The 21635-nt window shown below is 44.8% G+C and overlaps 1 protein-coding gene across 1 annotated transcript in view; it reads right to left on the bottom strand.

Annotated features, from left to right (window-relative positions):
• The window catches only part of KCNAB1 (potassium voltage-gated channel subfamily A regulatory beta subunit 1), a 162744-nt gene that overhangs the window by 34205 nt on the left and 106904 nt on the right, over positions 1–21635 (bottom strand). The window contains exons 3-6 of the mRNA XM_081008199.1: positions 13960–13997; positions 5992–6071; positions 5097–5141; positions 3683–3727 (exon numbers count right to left, since the gene is read on the bottom strand). Of these exons, the coding sequence (XP_080864325.1) occupies positions 3683–3727; positions 5097–5141; positions 5992–6071; positions 13960–13997 (208 nt within the window). The remainder of the gene's footprint in view (positions 1–3682; positions 3728–5096; positions 5142–5991; positions 6072–13959; positions 13998–21635) is intronic.

Below are 21635 nucleotides of genomic sequence, written 5' to 3' on the forward strand. Positions count from 1 at the left end.
TTAACTTTCTGACATTAAATAAAATGCCGCCATTTTTGGCAAAGGCTGAATATTATTTCCTCCTTACTGCTGAACATTACGCAGTATGCACATTTTTTAGCTGAGTTTGGAGGAACGAATGGGAGGCTATTTATATGTATCTTTATTATGCCTGCAATCCTGCACCCATTTAGATTGCTGAAATTGATTCAAATGGTCTGTTAAGCAGCCTAACTGTGCAAAGAATTGCAATTTCATGTATGTATGTATGTATGTATGTATGCATGCATGCATGTAATTTAAATCTTTCTAGGCTACCTCATAGGGAAAAGCCCTCTCAAGTTGGCTTACATGAAAAAAAAGAAAAGGGAGAAATAACACAATTGCAATAAAACACCATCGTGTTAAAACAGCAGTCAAAACATTTTATAAATGGCTTGGATGAAGGAATTGAGGGGATGCTCATCAAATTTGCAGATGACACCAAACTGGGAGGGGTAGCTAATGCTACAGAAGGCAAAATCAGGATTCAAAATGACCATAACAGATTGGAGAACTGGGTGCAAGCTAACAAAATGAATTTCAATAGGGACAAATGTAAGGTTCTGCACTTAGGCAGGAAGAACCAGATGCACAAATATAGGATGTGGGACACTTGGATTACTAGCAGTACATGTGAAAAGGATCTAGGGGTCTTGGTGGACCACAAATTTAACATGAGTCAACAGTGTGATGCAGCAACAAAAAGAGCTAATGCTATTCTAGGCCGCATCAACGGAAGTATAGTGTCCAGATCAAGGGAAGTAATAGTACCACTCTATTCTGCCTTAGTCAGACCACACCTGGAATACTGTGTCCAATTCTGGGCACCACAATTTAAGAAGGATGTTGACTTGCTGGATTGTGTGCAGAGGAGGGCAGCCAAGATGATCAAGGGTCTGGAAACTAAGCCTTATGAGGGGCACTTGAAGGAACTGGGTATGTTTAGTCTGGAAAAGAGGAGACTGAGAGGAGATATGATTGCCATCTTCAGATATCTTAAGGGCTGTCACGTGGAAGAGGGAGCATGCTTGTTTTCTCCTGCTCTGGAGGGTAGAACTCAAACCAATGGCTTCAAGTTGCAAGAAAGGAGATTCCGACTAAACAATCGGAAAAACTTTCTGACAGTAGGAGCTGTTCAGCAGTGGAACAAACTCCCATGAGAGGTGGCGGACTTTCCTTCCTTGGAGGTTTTTAAACAGAGGTTGGATGGCCATCTGTCATGGATGCTTTAGCTGAGATTCCTGCATTGCAGGGGGTTGGACTAGATGACCCTTGGGGTCCTGTCAGGGAACTGCAGGCAGCGAGGGAGGAAAGAATTAGAGGATACAGGGAACGATCTCCACTGCTCAGTACTGAGTCCTCCTCAGAAGACAGAGAAGAGGATAGTGAGACTGGGGAGGAAGGGGTGCTTCAGAGAGAGGGGGATCCACGTCACAGGGGAAAACGGAAGGGGCTGAGCCGTTGGCTCTGTTGGTCTCGAGGGAGAGGGAAAAGAGAAAGTAGTTAGAGCAACGCGTCATGAGAGACGGGTCACTTTGTTTATTCTGCATGTAATCTTGTCAGAAGAAAATAAAGAACGGAATTTATGGCTGGCTGCCGGGAGTGTTTTTCTGCTAAGTGCAGCAACGCATGCAGCTGGCTAGCTGACAGGTCCCTTCCAACTCTCAGATTCTATTAAAAGCGTGCCACACTCAATATAAAATTTATTCAAACAGCTAAAAAGAACAATTTAGAACCACCAGCTTAAAAACCAGCAGCAATATAGGCCATGAAAAAGTCCCACCTGGCATACAAATTAAAAGCAAGCAAGCAAACAAACAAAATAAACAGGTTTTCAGGGTGCATTGAAATCCAGCAGTGATGGAGCCAAACATATGTATTTTGGGAGTCCCACAGATGCAACCCCTGAAAAGGCCCTGTCTTTGGGGTCTGCCAATCTAGCAGATCTTATAGGGCTCTGCAAGCAAGGCCTCTGAAGCTGACCTTAATGCCTAGGCAAGTTCATATGGATACATGCTGTGCTTCAAGAATGAAACCCATTTAGAATTCATAAAGGAAGAGGATGAGGATAAAACTAGAATTAGTTGGCTCTGGCTCCCCGTCCCAGATTTCTGCCCCACAAGCCTCAATGGGCACCAGCCAGCCCTTAAGGTTGACGGGGAAATATTATGAGGGGAAAGGGCCCTTCGAATACTCTGAGAGGCCCAGAAGCCCACTTCCTTCTCTTCAGTTTCACTATACTATTTGCCAATATTCAGGAATGTCAGCTTGGCCCTGTGACTATGAGTGCCTAGGGCTATGGGTGCCATGCACCTAAATTTGTGGATGCACGGCCCTTTCATGGGGAATTTTGTGGGTGCTCAGGGGCCCAGGGAGTTGGCACCTATGCCAATATTGATTTGAGGCACACAGCAAGGCCTGGGGTCAGTTGCTCCCACTGCTCCCTAAAGGGGGTCATTTGAAGGAGAGAATTGGGTGGTGATAAGAAAAGTTTAGTACCCCTCCCTTTTGCCTGCTGACCTTCCCTCATAAGTGTGCTAATTATCTTGGCAAATGCTAGACCAGGGGTCCGCAAGGTTTACCTCACCTGGGCCTGTTCACTGTCACGGAGATCGCTCTGTGGGCCAGATTGCGTTTGCGCAGACGCAATTTCTGGCACTGCGGAAGTGAGCCCCCACTCCGCGCTGTGCCGGTTTAGCGCAGCATGTGGGGATTCACCAAGCGGGTGGCCTTGGTTTGGGGGCGACTCATGGGCTGTTTAAACAACCCCCGTGGGCTGCTTGTGGCCCATGGGCTGGAGGTTGCCGACCCCTGTGCAACCCCTTCTTCAACAATCATTACTTAGCACAAGGGTGGGGAACCTTCAGATGCTGTTGGGCAAACATGGCCAGGGATGTTGGGAGCTGTAGCCCAAGCCCAACCACATCTGCAGGGTCACAGGTTTCCCTCCCCAGGGATTTTTTTTTCAGCTGGAACTCTCCAGAACTCAGTTCCGGCACCTCTCAGGTAGGCGCCATTACCATTCTAAGAGAACAAGGGAGGTCTTCATTGTGAGTTCTGGCCCCTCTTTTTCTAGAAAAATAGTACTGCCCAACCCTGATATAGCAAGTGGAACGAAGAAGCTAAGAAAGTGATGGGAAAATGTACAGTGGTACCTCGGGTTACATACGCTTCAGGTTACAGACTCCGCTAACCCAGAAATAGTACCTCGGGTTAAGAACTTTGCTTCAGGATGAGAACAGAAATCGTGCTCTGGCGGTGCAGCAGCAGGAGGAGACCCCATTAGCTAAAGTGGTGCTTCAGGTTAAGAACAGTTTCAGGTTAAGAACGGACCTCTGGGACGAATTAAGTACTTAACCTGAGGTACCACTGTAGTTACAAGTGTGAGCTAGCACACTTGTGAATCAGAATGGATGCTCATTAAATAGCCAGTGGTTTCTAATTAGGATGAATGCTGAAGAAACGGTTAGTCTGAAAGCTACCTAGGATAGCTCCCAACTCCGCTCTCAGGTTTAAAAATTGACGGCTCTTCAAAGAAAGCAAATTATCTTTCTTGGTTTCACCAACCTAAATGTGTTTTGATGGTACAAAGCCATGCGGTACATTTTTTACTTTTAATAACAAATGTTTTCTACAACACAATGATTAAAAGAAAACTTACTTTCCTCCCCAGTAGAGTTTTGTTGTAATGACCAGACTTGACCTCCTAAACAAATAGAACACATAAAAATTGAAAAACAGGCCATTATTTCTTTTGCAACTGCATCCTTCCTAATACAGCCATGCCTGAAATTCATCCATAAAGAAGAAAGGGAAACAGCAATAGCTCTTACATCATAAAAACTCTTCCATCAAAACTGTGCAGTTATAGAACAAGCTCTATACGGAAACTGACAGAATGTTGGCACTGTGACCCACACACACAAAGGGTGTGTACACATTACTGGTTTACAATGCAGCTAGGTCCTTATTTTTCTTAATTCAGATTTGGACCAGGCATTGCAGGAAATGTCCAGGACCCTTGAATTGCCTTTGCCCTAGTCATTCCCAGGCCATAGCTGTCAACTTACAGATTTGAAAAGAAGGGACCAGCAGCCTCGAAAATAAGGGATCAGCAGCCAAAATAAGGGATTTTAGTCAACCACCTGAAATACGAAGTTAAAAGGGACCAGATAATTTGGGAGAGCAGCGCCGGATTTTAGCCCTTCATTTCCAGAGGTTGCTGCTCAAGACACCAGCTGATGAAACACTGCAATTAAATAACTACAAGCAGCCACCACTTTTCGCGCAAAACGAAGACCAAGCTACGAAGATGCTGCTGCAGTTCTGTATCTTTTCTCTCGTGTTCCATCTGCAGCTCTCAGTTCCATCAGGCGGGGCAGGAGGAAGAGGGGGGGGGAAATAGTGCCCGAAGTAAACCCGCAGATCAGATCTATGCACTACAGATCTATGGGAGAAGCGCTTGCGGTCCTTCCTCCGCTTTCCCCCTCTATGTTTAGCCCTTGGAACACCTGCCCGCACCTCCGCCTCCGCCTCCTCCTCCTCTCTCTGAACTGCTTTCTCTATGGTTGCCCTCGCTCTCCTCTCAAGGCTCCTCAGTCTCGGTGGGGAGGGGCTCCCGGGGACCGAGGCTGGTGAGAGGAGGCCGGAGGGGGGCGGGCCGGGCAGCCAAGCAACACAGTTGGAGCCTCCCTCCTCCCTGGCTGGCAGGGAGGGAGGGAGAGGAGCTGCTTCCTTTGAAACCCGGGAAATTTAAGGGACATCATCAATAAGGGACAGCAGTGGGACACAGCGCTGGGATAAGGGAGTTTCCCGCCAAATAAGGGACGGTTGACAACTATGTCCCAGGCCGGCCGCTTCTTCCACATAACACCAGCAAAGAGCAACTTGGAGGAGGTTAAGCAGCCTGAGAAGTATCTCAATATTAGCCTAGTGTTGGCCTGTTTTGTGGGCAGGTTTGCCAAGCCTTTGTAAAGCAAAGGCCCAAGATTCAGAGTAGCTCTGTGAGTCCTGATTTAGTACTCCCAATTCTACCACTGCATACCAAGAATTGAATGCTTAAATCATTACATTACCTCCAGCCTTTCTTTTTTATTATGCTTCCCAAAATCACCTCGGCCCTGTGGGAGGAATATAAAAACCCAGATGCACCATTCGGAAGAAATGTTTTTGGACATAACAGTATGGTACCACAATCATTTATCGTTTTATGCTAACTGTTACAGGTCTATTTATTGCATTCAGTTGTTCATTCATTCACAATATCAGTGCTTGAGTTATTTGCACAATTTCATTGCAAGTCAGCATTGATGCTGCTTTGAAAGAATCCATCTGCTCCCCACTGTGTGTATAGGCACTTCTGAGCTTGAAGGATCACCAACAACAGCTAGTCTTGATGCTACTTGGTAGTTGACTTCTAAATCAGGGATATTGTTGGACTTCAACTCCCATCAGCCTCAGCTAGCATAGCCAGTGATCAGGGATGATGGGAGTTTTCGACACATCACAGGAGGAACCAGCTTGGCTTAATTAGCTTTTGACACATGTTGATCACATGATTTAGAAGTGTCTAGTACACAGCTTCAATACACATGGGTCTGGCCTAATACACATGAGTCTAATACACAGGGTCTAGCTTTGTTTTAGCACTCCTGAACTTAATTAAATTCTAGTACCCACTGGATGCAGGGATTTAAGGGTGTCTAGCACTTGCAACTCATTACAATATTTTATGTATGATGGAATTATTTATTTTAAAAAACCCAGAACACAACTGAAATATTTAGCTGAGAAATTAGCACATCAACACATGGTAGAAGTTAGTACCAGACAGCCATAGGGCCATTTTATCCTAATGCCCCTTGTTACTCATGCATGTTTGCTAAAGTCTTCTGTTCTGCCCAGGTGCTGCAGCAGAGCTGCAAGTTAGTTTCTTTAACTGGAAGCAACAAAGTCAGCACAGATACTTACTTTCCAGCTGCGTACACCTCTGCTGTGTCAAACAGGTTTACTCCACTCTCGTATGCGATAGTCATTAGCTGTTCCGCAATCTTTGGGAAAGGGAGACATGACATTAGTCCTAGAGAACACGAAAGGTAGAACCACCATCTACTGCGCTGTGCTGCAGAAACTACCCATAACAGAGCACGGGTTTGCATAGAGAAGGACCAAGGAACTTCACCCAAAGAAAACCCAATTTTTAAACCATAGAGAATGGACATGGGGTTTTGCAGTGCAGGAAAGAGGACTGCTGCTGCTTCTACTGCCACTTCCCATTTACTCAGTAGTGGCTGGTGCTCATTTGGACAGACAGAGCCAACTAGTTATGATTCATCCTATCTTCCTCGCTGCTGAAGTCTACATGGGCCACACTGAGACTAAGGAGCAGGAAGCTGACAGGTAGAACTACAGTACCCCCTGGACTGGTTCCCAGTAAGAAGGTGGGAAGTGTGGGCTGGCAAGAGCAGACTGAAGTGGGTGGGGCAGCACCCCATTCACCCTAAGGAACCAGCCTCCGCTGCAATTGTCACCCCAAAAAAGTAAGAAGCATCAGGGCTGATTACATAATTCAGGAATCTTTCACACAATGTGAGGCTCAGACACACGATCCTGAGATTAAAAGTCTCATGCTCTCCTTTGTGTTTTGAAGACACAAAGTAAATTTGGCCTTTGCAGCAAAGCAAAAATAGTATATATCCATATGTATTTCCACAGTTTCATGTTGGGCAGTCAAGTACACATTTGAAAAACCAAGCATTAGCAGCCACAGCAGTAATTACAGATGCCACAAATGGTTATGATTTATTTTGCAAGCCTATTTAGGACCGGCTATGATGATGCCAGCTAGCATAGCTGAATCAGCGTTGCCATTATATGAAGTACAATGCTCAGGGGATTGAAGAAACTTGACCATTGCAATAACGATGATGAAATAGTTGGTCAGAAGGAAATTATGAAAACCAGGCTGCTTGTTTTATAGTTGCATCAAAACGGCGTCCTGTTTTAGCGGCAGGAAAGGCAAACTTAAAGGACCATTTAAAACAATTACAAATCTCTCCATTGCAGGTGAAAGGCAATTATAAGGAATGTGCATAGTACATCCAGCATTTTTGAAGCGCTTCCCTTATAAGAGTTTTATTCTGGGACTGGTGCCATCTCTTCCCATTGTTACAATCAGGCCCCATCTGCAGTGTTGTATCCGACAGTTATAGCTTCCCCCAAAGAAATCTGGGAAGTGTAGCAGAGCTACAATACTCAAAATTCCCTCGGAAAATGGAGTGGTTGTTACTCAGATAACTGAAGCTCTGTGAGGGGAATGTTGTTGTTTAGTCGTTTAGTCGTGTCCGACTCTTCGTGACGCCATGGACCAGAGCACGCCAGGCACTCCTGTCTTCCACTGCCTCCTGCGGTTTGGTCAAACTCATGCTGGTAGCTTTGAGAACACTATCCAACCATCTCGTCCTCTGTCGTCCCCTTCTCCTTGTGCCCTCCATCTTTCCCAACATCAGGGTCTTTTCCAGGGAGTCTTCTCTTCTCATGAGGTGGCCAAAGTATTGGAGCCTCAGCTTCACGATCTGTCCTTCCAGTGAGCACTCAGGGCTGATTTCCTTAAGAATGGATAGGTTTGATCTTCTTGCAGTCCATGGGACTCTCAAGAGTCTCCTGCAGCACCATAATTCAAAAGCATCAATTCTTTGGCGATCAGCCTTCTTTATGGTCCAGCTCTCACTTCCATACATCACTACTGGGAAAACCATAGCTTTAACTATACGGACCTTTGTTGGCAGGGTGATGTCTCTGCTTTTTAAGATGCTGTCTAGGTTTGTCATTGAGGGGAATAGGGGTGTCCAAACCACTCTTAACACTCATAACAAACTACAGCTCCCAGGATTCTTTGGGGGAAGCCATGACAGTTTAAAGGAGTATGATAATGCTTTAAATGTAAAGTGCAGATAGGAGCCTAAAACTAGCCTGACCTACCAAGCCAAAATCAGCCTCTCTCTTGCTCACCGTAAGCAAGATAAACCCATGTGGTTTTTGCCTGAAGGCATAGCAGCAAAGCTCTCCCAAGCTGGGCTCAGAATCAAACTTAGGAATACTGGAAAGCCAGATGCAAAATGAAATGTGCCTTTTCAAAGCTCCAAACTTTCTTGCTCGCTTGGATCAAAAAAGAAATCCTGGCTCCTCACCTGTCTCCAACATCTTCCAATCCCCCCATACCCAGCACCCACAGGTCCCAAACACATTCTCTGGTCCCTCACCTCTTTGTTGGCAGTTCCACAGGTATGGTGACAATGGCAACTGAAGAGGCAAAATGGAAACTTTCTCCCACCCTACTCACTGTTGCTCAGACTGAGTGATGTTGTGATCAGGGTTTGGGGACTGGATCCAGCCAGCAGGACTGATTCTTATTTCCTCCCTTGATGGCTGGTTGGGACCAAACACCTGTCAGTTATCATAGAGCCATAGCATTGTAGAGTTGGATGGGTCCTTTAGTCCAACCCCCATGCAATGCCTGATGTCACCATGACCCAGAAAATCCAGGGTGGGGGAAATCGCGGTTCATTTCAAGGAAAGTAATGCAGGGCTCCTCAAGGGCTGTCAATTCATTCCTTTATTTCACAACGTCTGGCTAACTGGGCTGCAACTGGAATGAGGAGTCCCAGGTACATTTGCAGAGCTGGCTGTACCAGTAAGCAGGGTGAGTTAGTCCACCTCAGAGATATCACTAGAGGAGTGTTGTGTTCCAAAAGCAAGGAAGGATCGGACTCTGATTAATAAAATATACACGAGGCTTGACCAGCAAGACTCTGGGAGGAAGTGCCAATAATAATCCGTCCACACCTTGGCCCAGGTCGTTTTATTCACAAAAGAACTTTTTACACAGTGTTCGTAAGAACCAATCAGATTTCCTCTGAGCATTTCAAAAAAAACCATGTGGGACAAAGTCAGATCAGAAGAAATCCTTTTAACTACAAAAGACGACTTTGAGCATGCATACATATCTGAGAGTAAATAAAACAGGACTAAAGGAGCAATGCATTCAGCAAAACCCTGGAGGTCATAAACCAGCAGAAAAGGAAGGAAGGATGGCAAGGGAAGAGTATTTACCATCTCCTTGTGAACTCTCTTCCTGGCCCTTAAGATCTACCTAAAGATTAACAAACTACATCAAAGCTACCTTATATCTTTATGACCCAGGATGCCTGGTGAAGCAACTGGCCTGTGTTTCGAATGCTTATACGTGCCTGTCAGGCGTAGAGAAAGAAAATGGCAGAGGTGCAGAGAGTTGTGGGATTTGATCAGAAATTATTGTCAACGAATCAAACCCAGTCAACGCAATGCTTTCATTGCGGACACAATGGCTTGCTCCATATTTCATAATTTCTCATAGAAATCCCACCTGACCCCCACACTCTGGATATTTGCACCCCCACATCGGAGCAGAAAACGGTCTGTTTTGTATTTATTATTCTTTCTTTATCATCATGACAACACCATGTTGATTTTCTGCCTCAGGTGCCAAGACTATTCTTGGGCTAAGTGTCTCTTAGGGATGTTTTCAACTGAATCACAATCGCTTCAGTTAGGTCTGCAGCTGATCTCCCAGAAGGCAAAGTTACAGAGAAAGCGCTCGTTATTTCTGTTGCCAAACACAGCCTTCATTAACTTGGTGGCTTCTAAGTGTCTTGAACTACAATTCCCATCAGCCTCAGCCAGCTGGCTGGGGCTGATGGGAGTTGTAGTTCAAAATGTTTGAAGTCTATCAGGTTGGTGAAGGCTGGCTTCACTCTTAAAACTTAGACATAACAGCCTGCAGGTGACAAAGTGCTTGTAAAAGTCATTTGTGGCTGCCTAAGATTTTGGCACTTTATTTCACTCCCTGCAGCATTTCCTCCTGTCACAGTGTTCCACTTACTGGATTAGTCCCGTAATCAGTCATTGTCTTTCCCCACTGCATATAACCTCTCTTATATGCAGCAAATAAAATAAGCCTTAGATAATTTGTGGAAGGAAAAGAAATATCTCCATGTACCAGGGTTTTCCCCCCTTGCCATTCTCCTGAATTTAAATGTTCTTCAAATGGCACTTCCGTGTCACTATTGCTTCTTTGAAATAATTTAAAATATTGATCAGAAGGAGATAGCTTAAGTATAGGAGATGACAGGGAAAACTCATTCTTAAATGTCTTTTTTTTTTTTTTTACACCTTTAGTTAAGGCTTAAAATTGGGTTGTCAGGCCTTTAGTGCATTGATTGGTCACATTAAATAAAATTGCCATGTTGCCAAACGTCAATACAGGTGCCTTGTTTAAGGACTCAAAGTAATCTCCTCTTAAGGGAATGTGCTACCATAATGCCCTCGGTGAAGCCTTCATTTTAGTCCATTACTATGTTGGCATAACCAAAGAACTGCATCAGGGGAAACAGCCTCTCAGTCACCTTTTGTGTTTCTGGCCTTTTACCTTATCTGCTGGGGTGGAATCACCAGGAAGACTGCATTGTAATAATGATAAGAATAAAACTATCCGGCTGCAAAAGATTGTGTCTTTGATCTACAGAGGCAAGTTCTCTTTAGAGTGGGTGCCGAAAGCTTGAGTTTGACAAATGTTATGGTTTAATTAGAAATTGCATGTTGGCACCAGGAATAGCCAGACCCAAGTGTATGCTAGGGGTAGTCCGAGATGTGATGGACTCACTGATAAGCCTCTGTAAAAATGCTAGTTAAGTAGGCACGCTTCCTGGGTTGTGTATTGGACATTGTAATCCAAGCCAAATCAGCAAGTGTTAATGAAGTCAGAAAGACTTCTTTGTGAGGTGACCTCCTGGGGGTTCAGAGCATCAAAATATTAGGTGTTCACACAACATAGGATCAAAGGATGTGAGAATGCAAATGTGAGGCATCTCCCTGTGTTAGAAAAGGAAAGCCTAGCCCTAGAAGCTATGGAGTGTGAGCCAGGAATGATGGAACCAGGAAGCAGAGAGGTTAAGCTGGGATGTTCCCTGCAGAGCAAGAGAGGTTGCAAAGAAGGGATGCTGATGCTCCTACTATGGAATAAGCTGGCGTGTTTTGGGGTGCTGTTGCTGCTGCTAGCCCCTCTGTTGAAGGTTCTAGGTTGCATGTATATGTAAATAAACCATATGTCATAAAGACACTATAGCCTCAATTGTACGTAATTTTCCAAAAGAAACACAAACCCTGCATGAGCGCCTGAAGTCTCACATACCGCTCAGCTGAGACTGAGGCAATTCATAACAGGTATAAATTAAAAGGATAAGCAGAACAATGGAAGCTCATCCCAAGTGTCCTGTAAAACCAGGAAACAGTTTATAAAATAGCATGGACTTAGTTCAGTAAATTAGCTCATAGGATGGAATCAATTCAGTATTTTTTGTAAAGGTGTAAATTTAAATTTGGCAATAATAATAATAATAATAATAATGGCAGCTATATATCTCCAATGCTGCTGCTACAGAGCCTATTAACTACACATTCCCCACTTCTTGTCACCATTATTAGAAATCATTGCGAGGGCTTCTCAGCGGCACAATTTATTTCACCAACCCTTGCAGGCACAGTTTCTTTTCTCCATTGCTACGCAGTGTTCTGCCACTCTTCATTTTTGCAGCCGAGCAGGCTTATTTTGGAAAACAACATAGGGCTCTAATCTACATGTGTCCCAAAGGAGACACTGAATAGTGGAGTGAACGCTCCAATGGACTGGAATATTCCCACTACGGGGAACATCTGCCAGAATTTTGCAGGGGTCTTCAAAGTGCTCTTGTAAGTTGCACAGTGTTGAAGCGCCAATGCTCTGATTTAAAAAGAAATAGAGCCTATACATTCTATACATGTGTACTCAGAGGTCCTAGTATGTTCAGTGGGGCCTACTCCCCACTGTTAAGATTGCAACAACAATGGCAGGAATTGTGCTTAGAGCAAAAAATAAATGACAAATTCCCCTATTCTAAATTCTTTGTTGTGGTTGGTTTTCAGTCCAATACAAGTGAGTTCTGAAGCTGTGCTGATTACTGAGTAGAGCAGTCAGGAGAGGCAGCTGTGTGTTGCTTTATTTCAATCACTCATCTAAGTGACCCTCAAAACACAGAACCCACCATCCAAATCTCCAAGGCACCATCCAAATCTCTAAAGTCTTTGGGAAGCACTGTGTCTCTCAACAGGAGTTGCACCAGGGAGTAAAGTCCAGAATATTTGGGAGAGCACAGACCTTGGCCCTTCCTTAATATTTGCCATGTTGCAATGAAATACACATGAAAACCCACCCAGCATTCTTTTGGGGGGAGTGCTCCTCAAAGAAGGAACTTACCCCTACTGGCCCCCAATTGTTGGACTCATTAATACACACTGCTATTTTTCTTTCAGAGATTTAAGAAGTCACCCAACTAGAAATATACAGTGGTACCTCGGGTTACAGACGCTTCAGGTTACAGACGCTTCAGGTTACAGACTCCACTAACCCAGAAGTAGTACCTTGGGTTAAGAACTTTACCTCAGGATGAGAATAGAAATCGCGCAGTGGCAGCGGGAGGCTCCATTAGCTAAAGTGGTACCTCAGGTTAAGAACAGTTTCAGGTTAAGAATGGACCTCCGGAACGAATTAAGTTCTTAACCCGAGGTACCACTGTACTTTGCTCTTTCTGTACCCTGCCTGATGTCCGCCACCACTGCCAGCAAGGCCAGCGGTCAGGAAAGATGGGAGAAACATCTGGAAGACTGCATATCCCCTATGCTTGCTTTAGTGATACACAGCTGGAATACTGATGGGGGCAAGCGCCTTTCATGTGTCCAGCACACCATTTTGAAATACTGCAGAAGCAGGGCCAGCGTAAGGGATTATGTGAAGGACAGATGGTCCCCTTTCTTGGTGGACAGCAGCCAACTAGACTGGCAGTTACTCTCACTTGTCACACATCTGAAGCAGCAAGCCAGGTTAGGAGGGGCAGGATAAGCTGCGCAGCACACTCGGCTCTGTCCTCTAGCACGTTGCCACCCGCCAAAAGATTTGCTTAGCAGCCTCTCCCACCCCAAGCCCAGAAAAGTCCCCTCATAGGTCTTCTCCCTTATAACCTCCCTTCAGCTCATGTTCAAGCAAGAAAGACAAGTTTTAAAACCTGAAACCCACATATTTACCAGCTTGGAGTAGCTATCAAATGTCAACAACTTGGACCCTGTTGCTCACCATCACGGGCTGATGTCACAGAGAGAAAAAGAGGCCAGTTTCGGCAAGCCACCCTTGCAACGTGAATGTAAGAAATGGGCAGCGCAATCCTGCTGAGAAATGTTCCATTGATTTCAATGGGACTCACTCCCAGGAAAAATAATACTTTAGGATTGTAGCCTCTTAACCACTGTTTTAGCATAACATAGAGAACATAGAAAGGTGTGGAGAGGAGTGCCTAAGAAACAACGAAGATAATACCATGTTATCTGTGTAACCAAACACTACTGGGGATATGTTGCCAGTAGGAGAGGTCTTGTGTTCATAGTAATTTGTAGCTGGTGCCTGAGGTTATCGACTGAGCCCATGTTGGAGCTGAATTGTGAATCAGGTCTGCTAAGCTCACAACTCACGCTCCTCACTGCCCTGACCTCAAAATGTATTCTTCATATCCCTGTCAGTGGTCCACAGGTGTCTTTTCTTTTCAGGAACATGTTTAAAAAGGTATTTTAATTGGATCGCAGAGCCATTTAATGCCAGAGGTGCTGTCCATTAAATTCCAGGTTCTGAAAAGATGTTCTGAAGTGCATGAAAAGCACAAATCCCTTTTCTTTTATGTATGATCATTCCTTTGCTGGAATGGACTCTGTACATTCTGTCATCTGTGGTTTGCCTTTTAATTAAAAAGACATATAAGAAGTAAGACACAGCCAAATCTCTCCCCCCCCCAAGTTGTAGTTAAATGAAACTTTGCTTACCTCGTCTGAAATTTGACCTCCAAACGTGACCCACGTCCCTAGGAAGAAACACAGTGATTTGTTACTCTTTAGGGCTTTCCTTTAATATATGAAACACATAATAATTAGGAAACTTTCCCTCAGAGAATCTCCCCAAGCTGATTTGTTCGACGAGCTCTTTCCTAATGAGAACGTACTCCAAGGATGTTGAATGCTTTCAATTTAATTGCCTGACAAGCGACAGTGGCCGGGTTTCCGTTACTTAAACAGCCTTGTCATAGCTAGGTAGGGATTTCTCCTTTCTGAATAGGACATGGATGAAATGTTTCGATAGGAAGAGATTACAGTCAGTCAGTGAATGCACCGCTCCTGTTAGCAATTATGGGTAAGTCAGTATGAAAAAGAGCCCATGGTGCAGCTAGAAGCTAGATTTGATCAGACATCCGCTCCACATGGCAGTTCCCACATTAACTGCTCTGCGCAGAATTTCTGAATAGGCGCAAGTCAAGCTCACTTAATTCAGTTTGCAGCGCAGTCCTCTACATGCCTTGTTAGGAGCAAACCCCACTGAGTTCAATGGGGTTTACTCACAGGTGAGAGAGTGCAGAAGCAAGCCTTCCCCTTCATAGCAACCTCTGAATGTTTTGGAGTACAACATCCTTTAGTCCCAGTCAGCTCCCAACAGCACATTGAGGTCATGGATGTTGTAGTCTAAAAGGTCAGAAGAAGGTTAAACCACAGAGCCTAGGACTTGCTGATCAGAAGGTCGGCGGTTCGAATCCCCGTGACGGGGTGAGCTCCTGTTGCTCAGTCCCAGCTCCTGCCCACCCAGCAGTTCGAAAGCACGTCAAAGTGCAAATAGATAAATAGGTACCGCTCTGGCAGGAAGGTAAATGGCGTTTCCATGCGCTGGTCTGGTTCGCCAGAAGCAGCTTAGTCATGCTGGCCACATGACCTGGAAGCTGTACGCCGGCTCCCTCGGCCAATAAAGCGAGATGAGCGTCGCAACTCCGGAGTCGGTCACGACTGGACCTAATGGTCAGGGGTCCCTTTACCTTTTAAGGATTGAGTCACGGAGCCCTATCGGTCAGTTTATGCAAGTGAAAACTTCAAGAACATACTTGCAGCAGTTACACAGCTGGCTTCTGTATGTGCCGCTAGATCTGCAATCAGCCATTACAGATTAATTTTACTCTGGTGGAGGGAGGGAGAGTATGATCTTGTATCCGATAACTCAGCTAGTAGAGAGAGCAGGATGTCGTGACGATGCATAGTTCCTGCCAGCGCTCATTGCCACCAACTGTAGAGAGATAATACCCTGGGATTTGAAAAACCCAACTAGAGCTTGGATTATGCATATCATTGCATTGTAGGCAACATTAAACCTATTCAGGCACTGTGGAGAAAAAACATATACGTTGATAAAGAGGCAAGGGAGAAGGGCAGGCCCATACACACTCACCCGACAAAGCCCCACGCTCAGGCTTAAGCAATAGAGAAAGATTGAAGTTCTTCATGAGAGCCTCATTCTCTGGCAGGGGCAGCAGGAAGCCAATTGCTGCCTGTTGTGTCTTTCCTGCCCCCCCCATAGCTGTCAACTTTTGGATTTGAAAATAAGGGATCAGCAGCCTCACCTGTCCCAGAGACAGTCTACGGCAGCCTTTCTCAACCTGTGGGTCCCCAGATGTTGTTGAACTACAACTCCCATCACCGCTAGCTAGCAAGGCCAGAGCTCAGGAATGATGGGAGTTGTAGTCCAACGACATCTGGGGACCCACAGGTTGAGAACTGCTGGTCTACGGGATATCTAACACTCCGGGATAGCAGCGGGAAGCAGCAGGAAACGGCGCTGAAATAAGGGAATTTCCTGCAAAAAAGGAAAGGTTGACAGCTATGCCCCCGCCAGCCACATACTGTACTGTGGTGAAGTCTATGGTGGGGAGTACAGCAATGGTGGATAAACTTGGTGCGGCTTGTCTTTCAGTGAGAACCTACCCAATGTGCACTTCCTAAACCATTATGTGAATTGAAACTCAGTTGGTTAGAGCATGGCATTGGTAACATGAAGGTTGCAGGTTCGATCCCCTTATGGCAGAGGTTTTCAACCTTTTTTGAGTCCACGGCTCCCTTGACCAACTGCATTCTTACTGTGGCACCCCTGTGGGGCTCAGGAGCCCAGTTATGCCACCCCTTGCCTGCAGAGCTGGCAACCTCTCACCCTTTTCAAACCCTTGTGGAGTGTTCCCTCAGCTGCTTCTCCTTTCCCCTCTCCTTGGGAGTCCTCTGGGCAGCTGCTGCTGCCATCCCTGGTCTCTGAAGAAGAAGAAGAAGAGTTTGGATTTGATATCCCGCTTTATCACTACCCGAAGGAGTCTCAAAGCGGCTAACATTCTCCTTTCCCTTCCTCCCCCACAACAAACACTCTGTGAGGTGAGTGAGGCTGAGAGACTTCAAAGAAGTGTGACTAGCCCAAGGTCACCCAGCAGCTGCATGTGGAGGAGCGGAGACGCGAACCCGGTTCACCAGGTTATGAGTCTATCGCTCTTAATCACCACACCACACTGGCTTTCCTCCCCTCCCCACCACAAAGAGAGGTCACTGTGGAGCTTATAGCCATGGCTGGTGCAATAAACAGCTGTGCAAGCCTTTGGGAGGCAGAGATGTGAGAGGGCATCAGAGGGAGGGAGGGAAGGAAAGAGGGATAGAGGCCAGTGTTGCCTGCGGCACCCCTGAATATCATTCAAGGCACCCCAGGGTGTCACGGCACACTGGTTCAAAACCACTGCCTCATGGGACAGCTGCACTTTCCTGCATTGCAAGGGTTTAGATGAGATGATCCTCAGGGTCCCTTCCAACTCTAGAATTCTTTGAAAGACAGCTATTTTCAGAAATTCACATTTCTCTGAATTTTGTGATGCAATTCTCCAACCCATAAAACCCCCCAACATACAAAAGTGTATATGTTAGAATAAAGTGTGCCTAAGAATTGGTGAAAATAACAGCAATGCATTGTAATAGGGAGAAATGCTGGGGGGGAGAGATATTTTGGGCAAAATTGTATACAAAAATACTGTGTCTTAAGAAAAATGCGTTCTGGAATGTAGATTAATGTTAATGAGGATGTCCTCCCCACAAAAGTTTGCAAACAGATGTGGAAAGGTGGCAAACTGAACTTATGATTGGGAAAAATGAGAAACGGAGAAAAACTGAAATTGACGCATGTGATGTGCAGACTTGTGCAGTCAGGGATCTACATTTGGGGAGAAGCCTACATGCACAGAGCAGGGTTCCCTTGTGTCCTCCAAATAGTAAATGGGGTGAGGGGAGGTCAGCATAGATGTGGCAGTAGGGGCAGGATCAGCAGACACAGCCCTCTTCTCTCGTCCGCAATATTGCAATCATGTGTGAAGGGGAATACATAGTTAACCTTAATACTAGATGTAACTCTTGCTTCATGGTGTCAAGATGAGTTTTGAGATTTCTGAAACCTCTCATCAAACATTAAGGTCATCATCCACTGAGAAGTTCTCCCGTCTAGGCCCCATGAGAATGATTGAGAGCTGTGCAAGATCATGCAAAGTTCGCAACAGCTAATGGCACAATCATTCTGTTAATCTTTAAAGGTTCTGTGTTTGTTTTCCAGTAATGGATTAACGCAGCAACCTCCCTGGTAGTGGAAAGTGAGTGTGAGAATGAGTTTTAAAATGAACATGTCTGCAATGTAGAAGAATACTATTTTTCTCCTTAGTATTTTTCTTACTTCTCTTTATTATTTTAAATCTTTTTTGCACTTTAAAAAGTCCTATCACACACAAAAATCTCTCACCTGGAGCAAGCATTTTTTTGGGTGATTTTGACACTTGGGACAAAGTTGTGTGTTCTGTTGTTCAAGCTTGCCAACCAGTGCCCTAGTCATTTGTTAAGGGGTATCCTTTACAGGTATGCAATATGCTAGTAATTCTCTCGCTGTGTGATCTATCTATCTACCATATTTTTCGCTCCATAAGACACACTTTTTCCCTCCTAAAAAGTAAGGGGAAATGTGTGTGCGTCTTATGGAGCGAATGCCGGCAGGAGGCTCTGCTCAGTGCTCCCTTTAAAGAGCCGCGTGGAGTGTGTGTGTGGCTTTTGGGGGTTTTTCCCCAAGGAGGGAGAAGGGACTGACGGGCTGCCCTCTGTCCCTTCCCACACCTCCTGGAGAAGCCAGCAAGAGTCGCTGCCAGGCTCTGCTCAACGCTCCCTTGTAAGGGCTCCCTTTCGTCCCTCATCCCGCTTTGCTGGGAAGCCAGCAGAACAAGAGGCGCTGAGCAGCTATCACTCTTGCTCTGCTGGCTTCAGCGAGAGCTGCGCAGCTTGCTCTGCTGGCTTCTCAGCGAAGCGGGAGGAGGGACAGAAGGGTTTAAAGCAAGAAAAGCGAGAGCCGCTTACATGCTCTGTGCAGAATATTTTTTTTCTTGCTTTCCCCCTCTAAAAACTAGGTGCATCTTATGGTCAGGTGCATCTTATGGAGCGAAAAATACAATATCTATCATCTATCTATCTATCTATCTATCTATCTATCTATCTATCATCTATCTATCTATCTATCATCTATCTATCTATCATCTATGTATCTATGTATCTATCATCTATCTATCTATCTATCTATCTATCTATCTATCTATCATCTATCTATCTATCTATCTATCTATCTATATCTATCTATCATCTATCTCTATCTATCACCTATCTATCTATCCATCCACACAACAGTTAACATATATAAAAACCAGTTAAAACAATAGCAGATATATAAAAAAATTTAAAAGATTCATATACAGTTTAAACAGCTCATGTATAAAATCAATTCAAATCCAATACAGATGCCAATTGAGATAAAGATCTTCATTCAGAAGATTTGCTCTGGTCTTGTTCATCAAATACCTAAAGCTGAAAAATACCACAGATGAGTAAGAGCTCAAACAACCTTTGCTTCTGTCACCATCACTTGAGTTTGCACATCATGATGCAGAAGACAGGGTGCTGTAGTGTGAAAAAATGGGAAATTTAAAAATCACCCCATGCTCTTTATCACCTAGTTACTGTGTCACTTTGATTCAATCACAGACGCAAAGCAGCCCCAAACATGTCTCGCTCAGAAATGCTTGTGTGTTAATATGCACATTATCAGATAGTCGGAAAGGCTTAATAAAATGAACCCCACCGTCTGACTCCTACCCTGTCCCCCATTTTGATCAAATAATGCTCAGGGCCAGTTGAAGACTTTTTGCCGCCTGAAGCACATTTCAGCACAAAAGCTAACCCAATGGGCAGCTCCATCTTACTTGAACACTGGTGATGGGAGAGTATTCTTCACCAGAGCCAGGCCAGGTCATGTGGCATGCACAGCTCTCTCCTCCAAAAGAGGGGAATGGTTGGAGGGCTCAGGAGCAGCAGCCATGGGGCTGACAGCACAACCTCCAGCATCTGCTACCTGGGGCGAGGGCTTCAACTTTACCTAATGGTAGGGGTGGCTGTGATCATGCCCTCCCCAGTCTTTTCAAAAAACAGTAGCTTGACGTTAGGAGGCTGGAAGAAAACCACAGTGCCATTACCTACCTATGACTGCTGCTGCTTACCTGAATGGGCAGGGCACCAAGAGAGGTTGTGTACATGTCGCAGGAATTTATGTATAGGTTGGAGGGGGGAGTTGCCCCTCCAGCAGATATCATGCACATGCAGCCCACTACCAAAATCAGCACAATCACTTTTGTGACTTTTGCGATTTGTCCCCACAAAACACTTCATCAGTTTCTTCCTATCTATTCAAAGGGCCTTTGCTGCACGATACCAAATGTAACAATTCACTGATAAATGTATCTACGGTATGTACTGGCTCACTGGGAAAACTTCAGAAATTCATATAGACATGTGAGCTCAGCTACTCAGCAGCCCCTCTGCCTGAGTGATAATTCCTGGCATCCTGATACCTGAGTGCCAGACAGGTAGCCATTCCAGAAATAACAAACCCAGATGAAGACAAAAGGGTGTGATTAACTTGGCTGGGAAACAGGGAAATGTAAATATCTCTTTTGTTACACTTGATGGGTGTTTGGTGGAGGGCAAGGAGAACCATAGGGCAGCATCCAGAATGCTCAGATTACGGTGCTTGCACCAGACCTCCCCTTTCATGATGAAACCATGATGTATTAGTGATGTAGTTTTTTTTGGGGGGGGGATGTAACATGGGGATTAGCAGCTAATAAAAGTTTGGGTTCTCTTTTGTTTGGGGCTTCCATCTTGTTCCACCTTGTGGCAGGTGGGAGTCCTGTTGCGACAGTCTTCAATAAAGACCAAGCCTACTGGCTGCTGTTTTGCTCTAGTATTCCTGGCTGGTGTCCTTGTTTTTTTGTCCAAGGGAGCCCTCAGATTTATCTGTTAACATACATCAGGAGGAGCACAGGATTGGTCCCCCGGTGCACCCGGGTAGCCCCAGCCTAGGAAGCCAACAACAAACCTTGACTCCAGATCACGGTTTGTTTCCGGGAAAACAAAGCATAATTCTGTGCTCACACCTCTTGACAACCCAAGTTACTTGGCTTGCAGCTTCTGTGTTCACAAGATGAGAAACAAAGTAGGAGTGATCTGTTCATTGCCAGTAAGACATAAACCATAGTCTACCATGGCATATGAAAAGAGGCGACCATAAAATTCCTTGCAGACTCACCAAGCATCTCAGAAAACCTTGGCAAAAACAAAGACCCAAAGAAGATAAAAATGGAAAAGGAAATATTAGTGGTGTCAACTCACAAAACCAACTAACCTGCCTGGCTAAATAACAATCCAGGAAAGAAAATCACATTTCAAAGCCTTAATGGTTTTCACTGTTAAATGGGTGAATTAAAATGGTATTGCTAACTTTATGAAGAAACCTTCCGACTGACCTTGTTAAATATCGCTGCACATTTCAAAAGTTTTAGGGTGACTTACTGTTTGGGTGCAGAGGCACAAAGGAAGAACAAGGAAAATGTAATAATGGGCGCACTTTGTGGATTTAAGATAAGAATGTATGAATAGCAGAATGTATGGTCCTACTGAAGATAGGAGAAGGGGGAAGCAAGTTACCAAAATACCAAAGCATTTGGAGATAAACATGAATGTTGGAAGTATTCTGCACCTGCATGTTCCTGATGGGTACAGTCTCTCTAACTAATGCCTGCTATTTACTCTAGCACTGGAGAAAGGCAGATTCACAATGCTAATATGATTCACTCTGTTAATTCCAATATTCAGCTGCATAGTTAAGCTTTGGAACTTGGGGAAATAGAGTTGATCATTAGTTACATTCTTGAGTAAAACTAGCCTCTCTGTGTATTTTATAAATTTGTCCATGGTCCCCTCATACAAGCCAGTTTGTTGTTGGAACATTTATTTGACCTTTATTTATGCTTATGCATTTTGATGCATTTTAATTTATTTGTGCATTGACATATGCAGGAGGTTGTGCATTAGGTGAAAGCTAGTGTACCATACTGCAGCTAAGAAACTGAGATTTGAGCTAGAAACTCCAGCGTTCAAATGTCACCCCTGTAGGGACAGGCAGATCAGTCTATTTCTGGACTGTGTCAGTTTCTCATCTATTGATTCATATACCCAGTCCATCTCATTTTTTTCCACCCCCCCCCCATAAATATATGTATCCTATCTCAATGGGCACA

The sequence above is a fragment of the Podarcis pityusensis genome, assembly GCF_964106645.2.
Source record: "Podarcis pityusensis genome assembly, chromosome: 5".
Lineage (NCBI taxonomy): Eukaryota > Metazoa > Chordata > Lepidosauria > Squamata > Lacertidae > Podarcis > Podarcis pityusensis.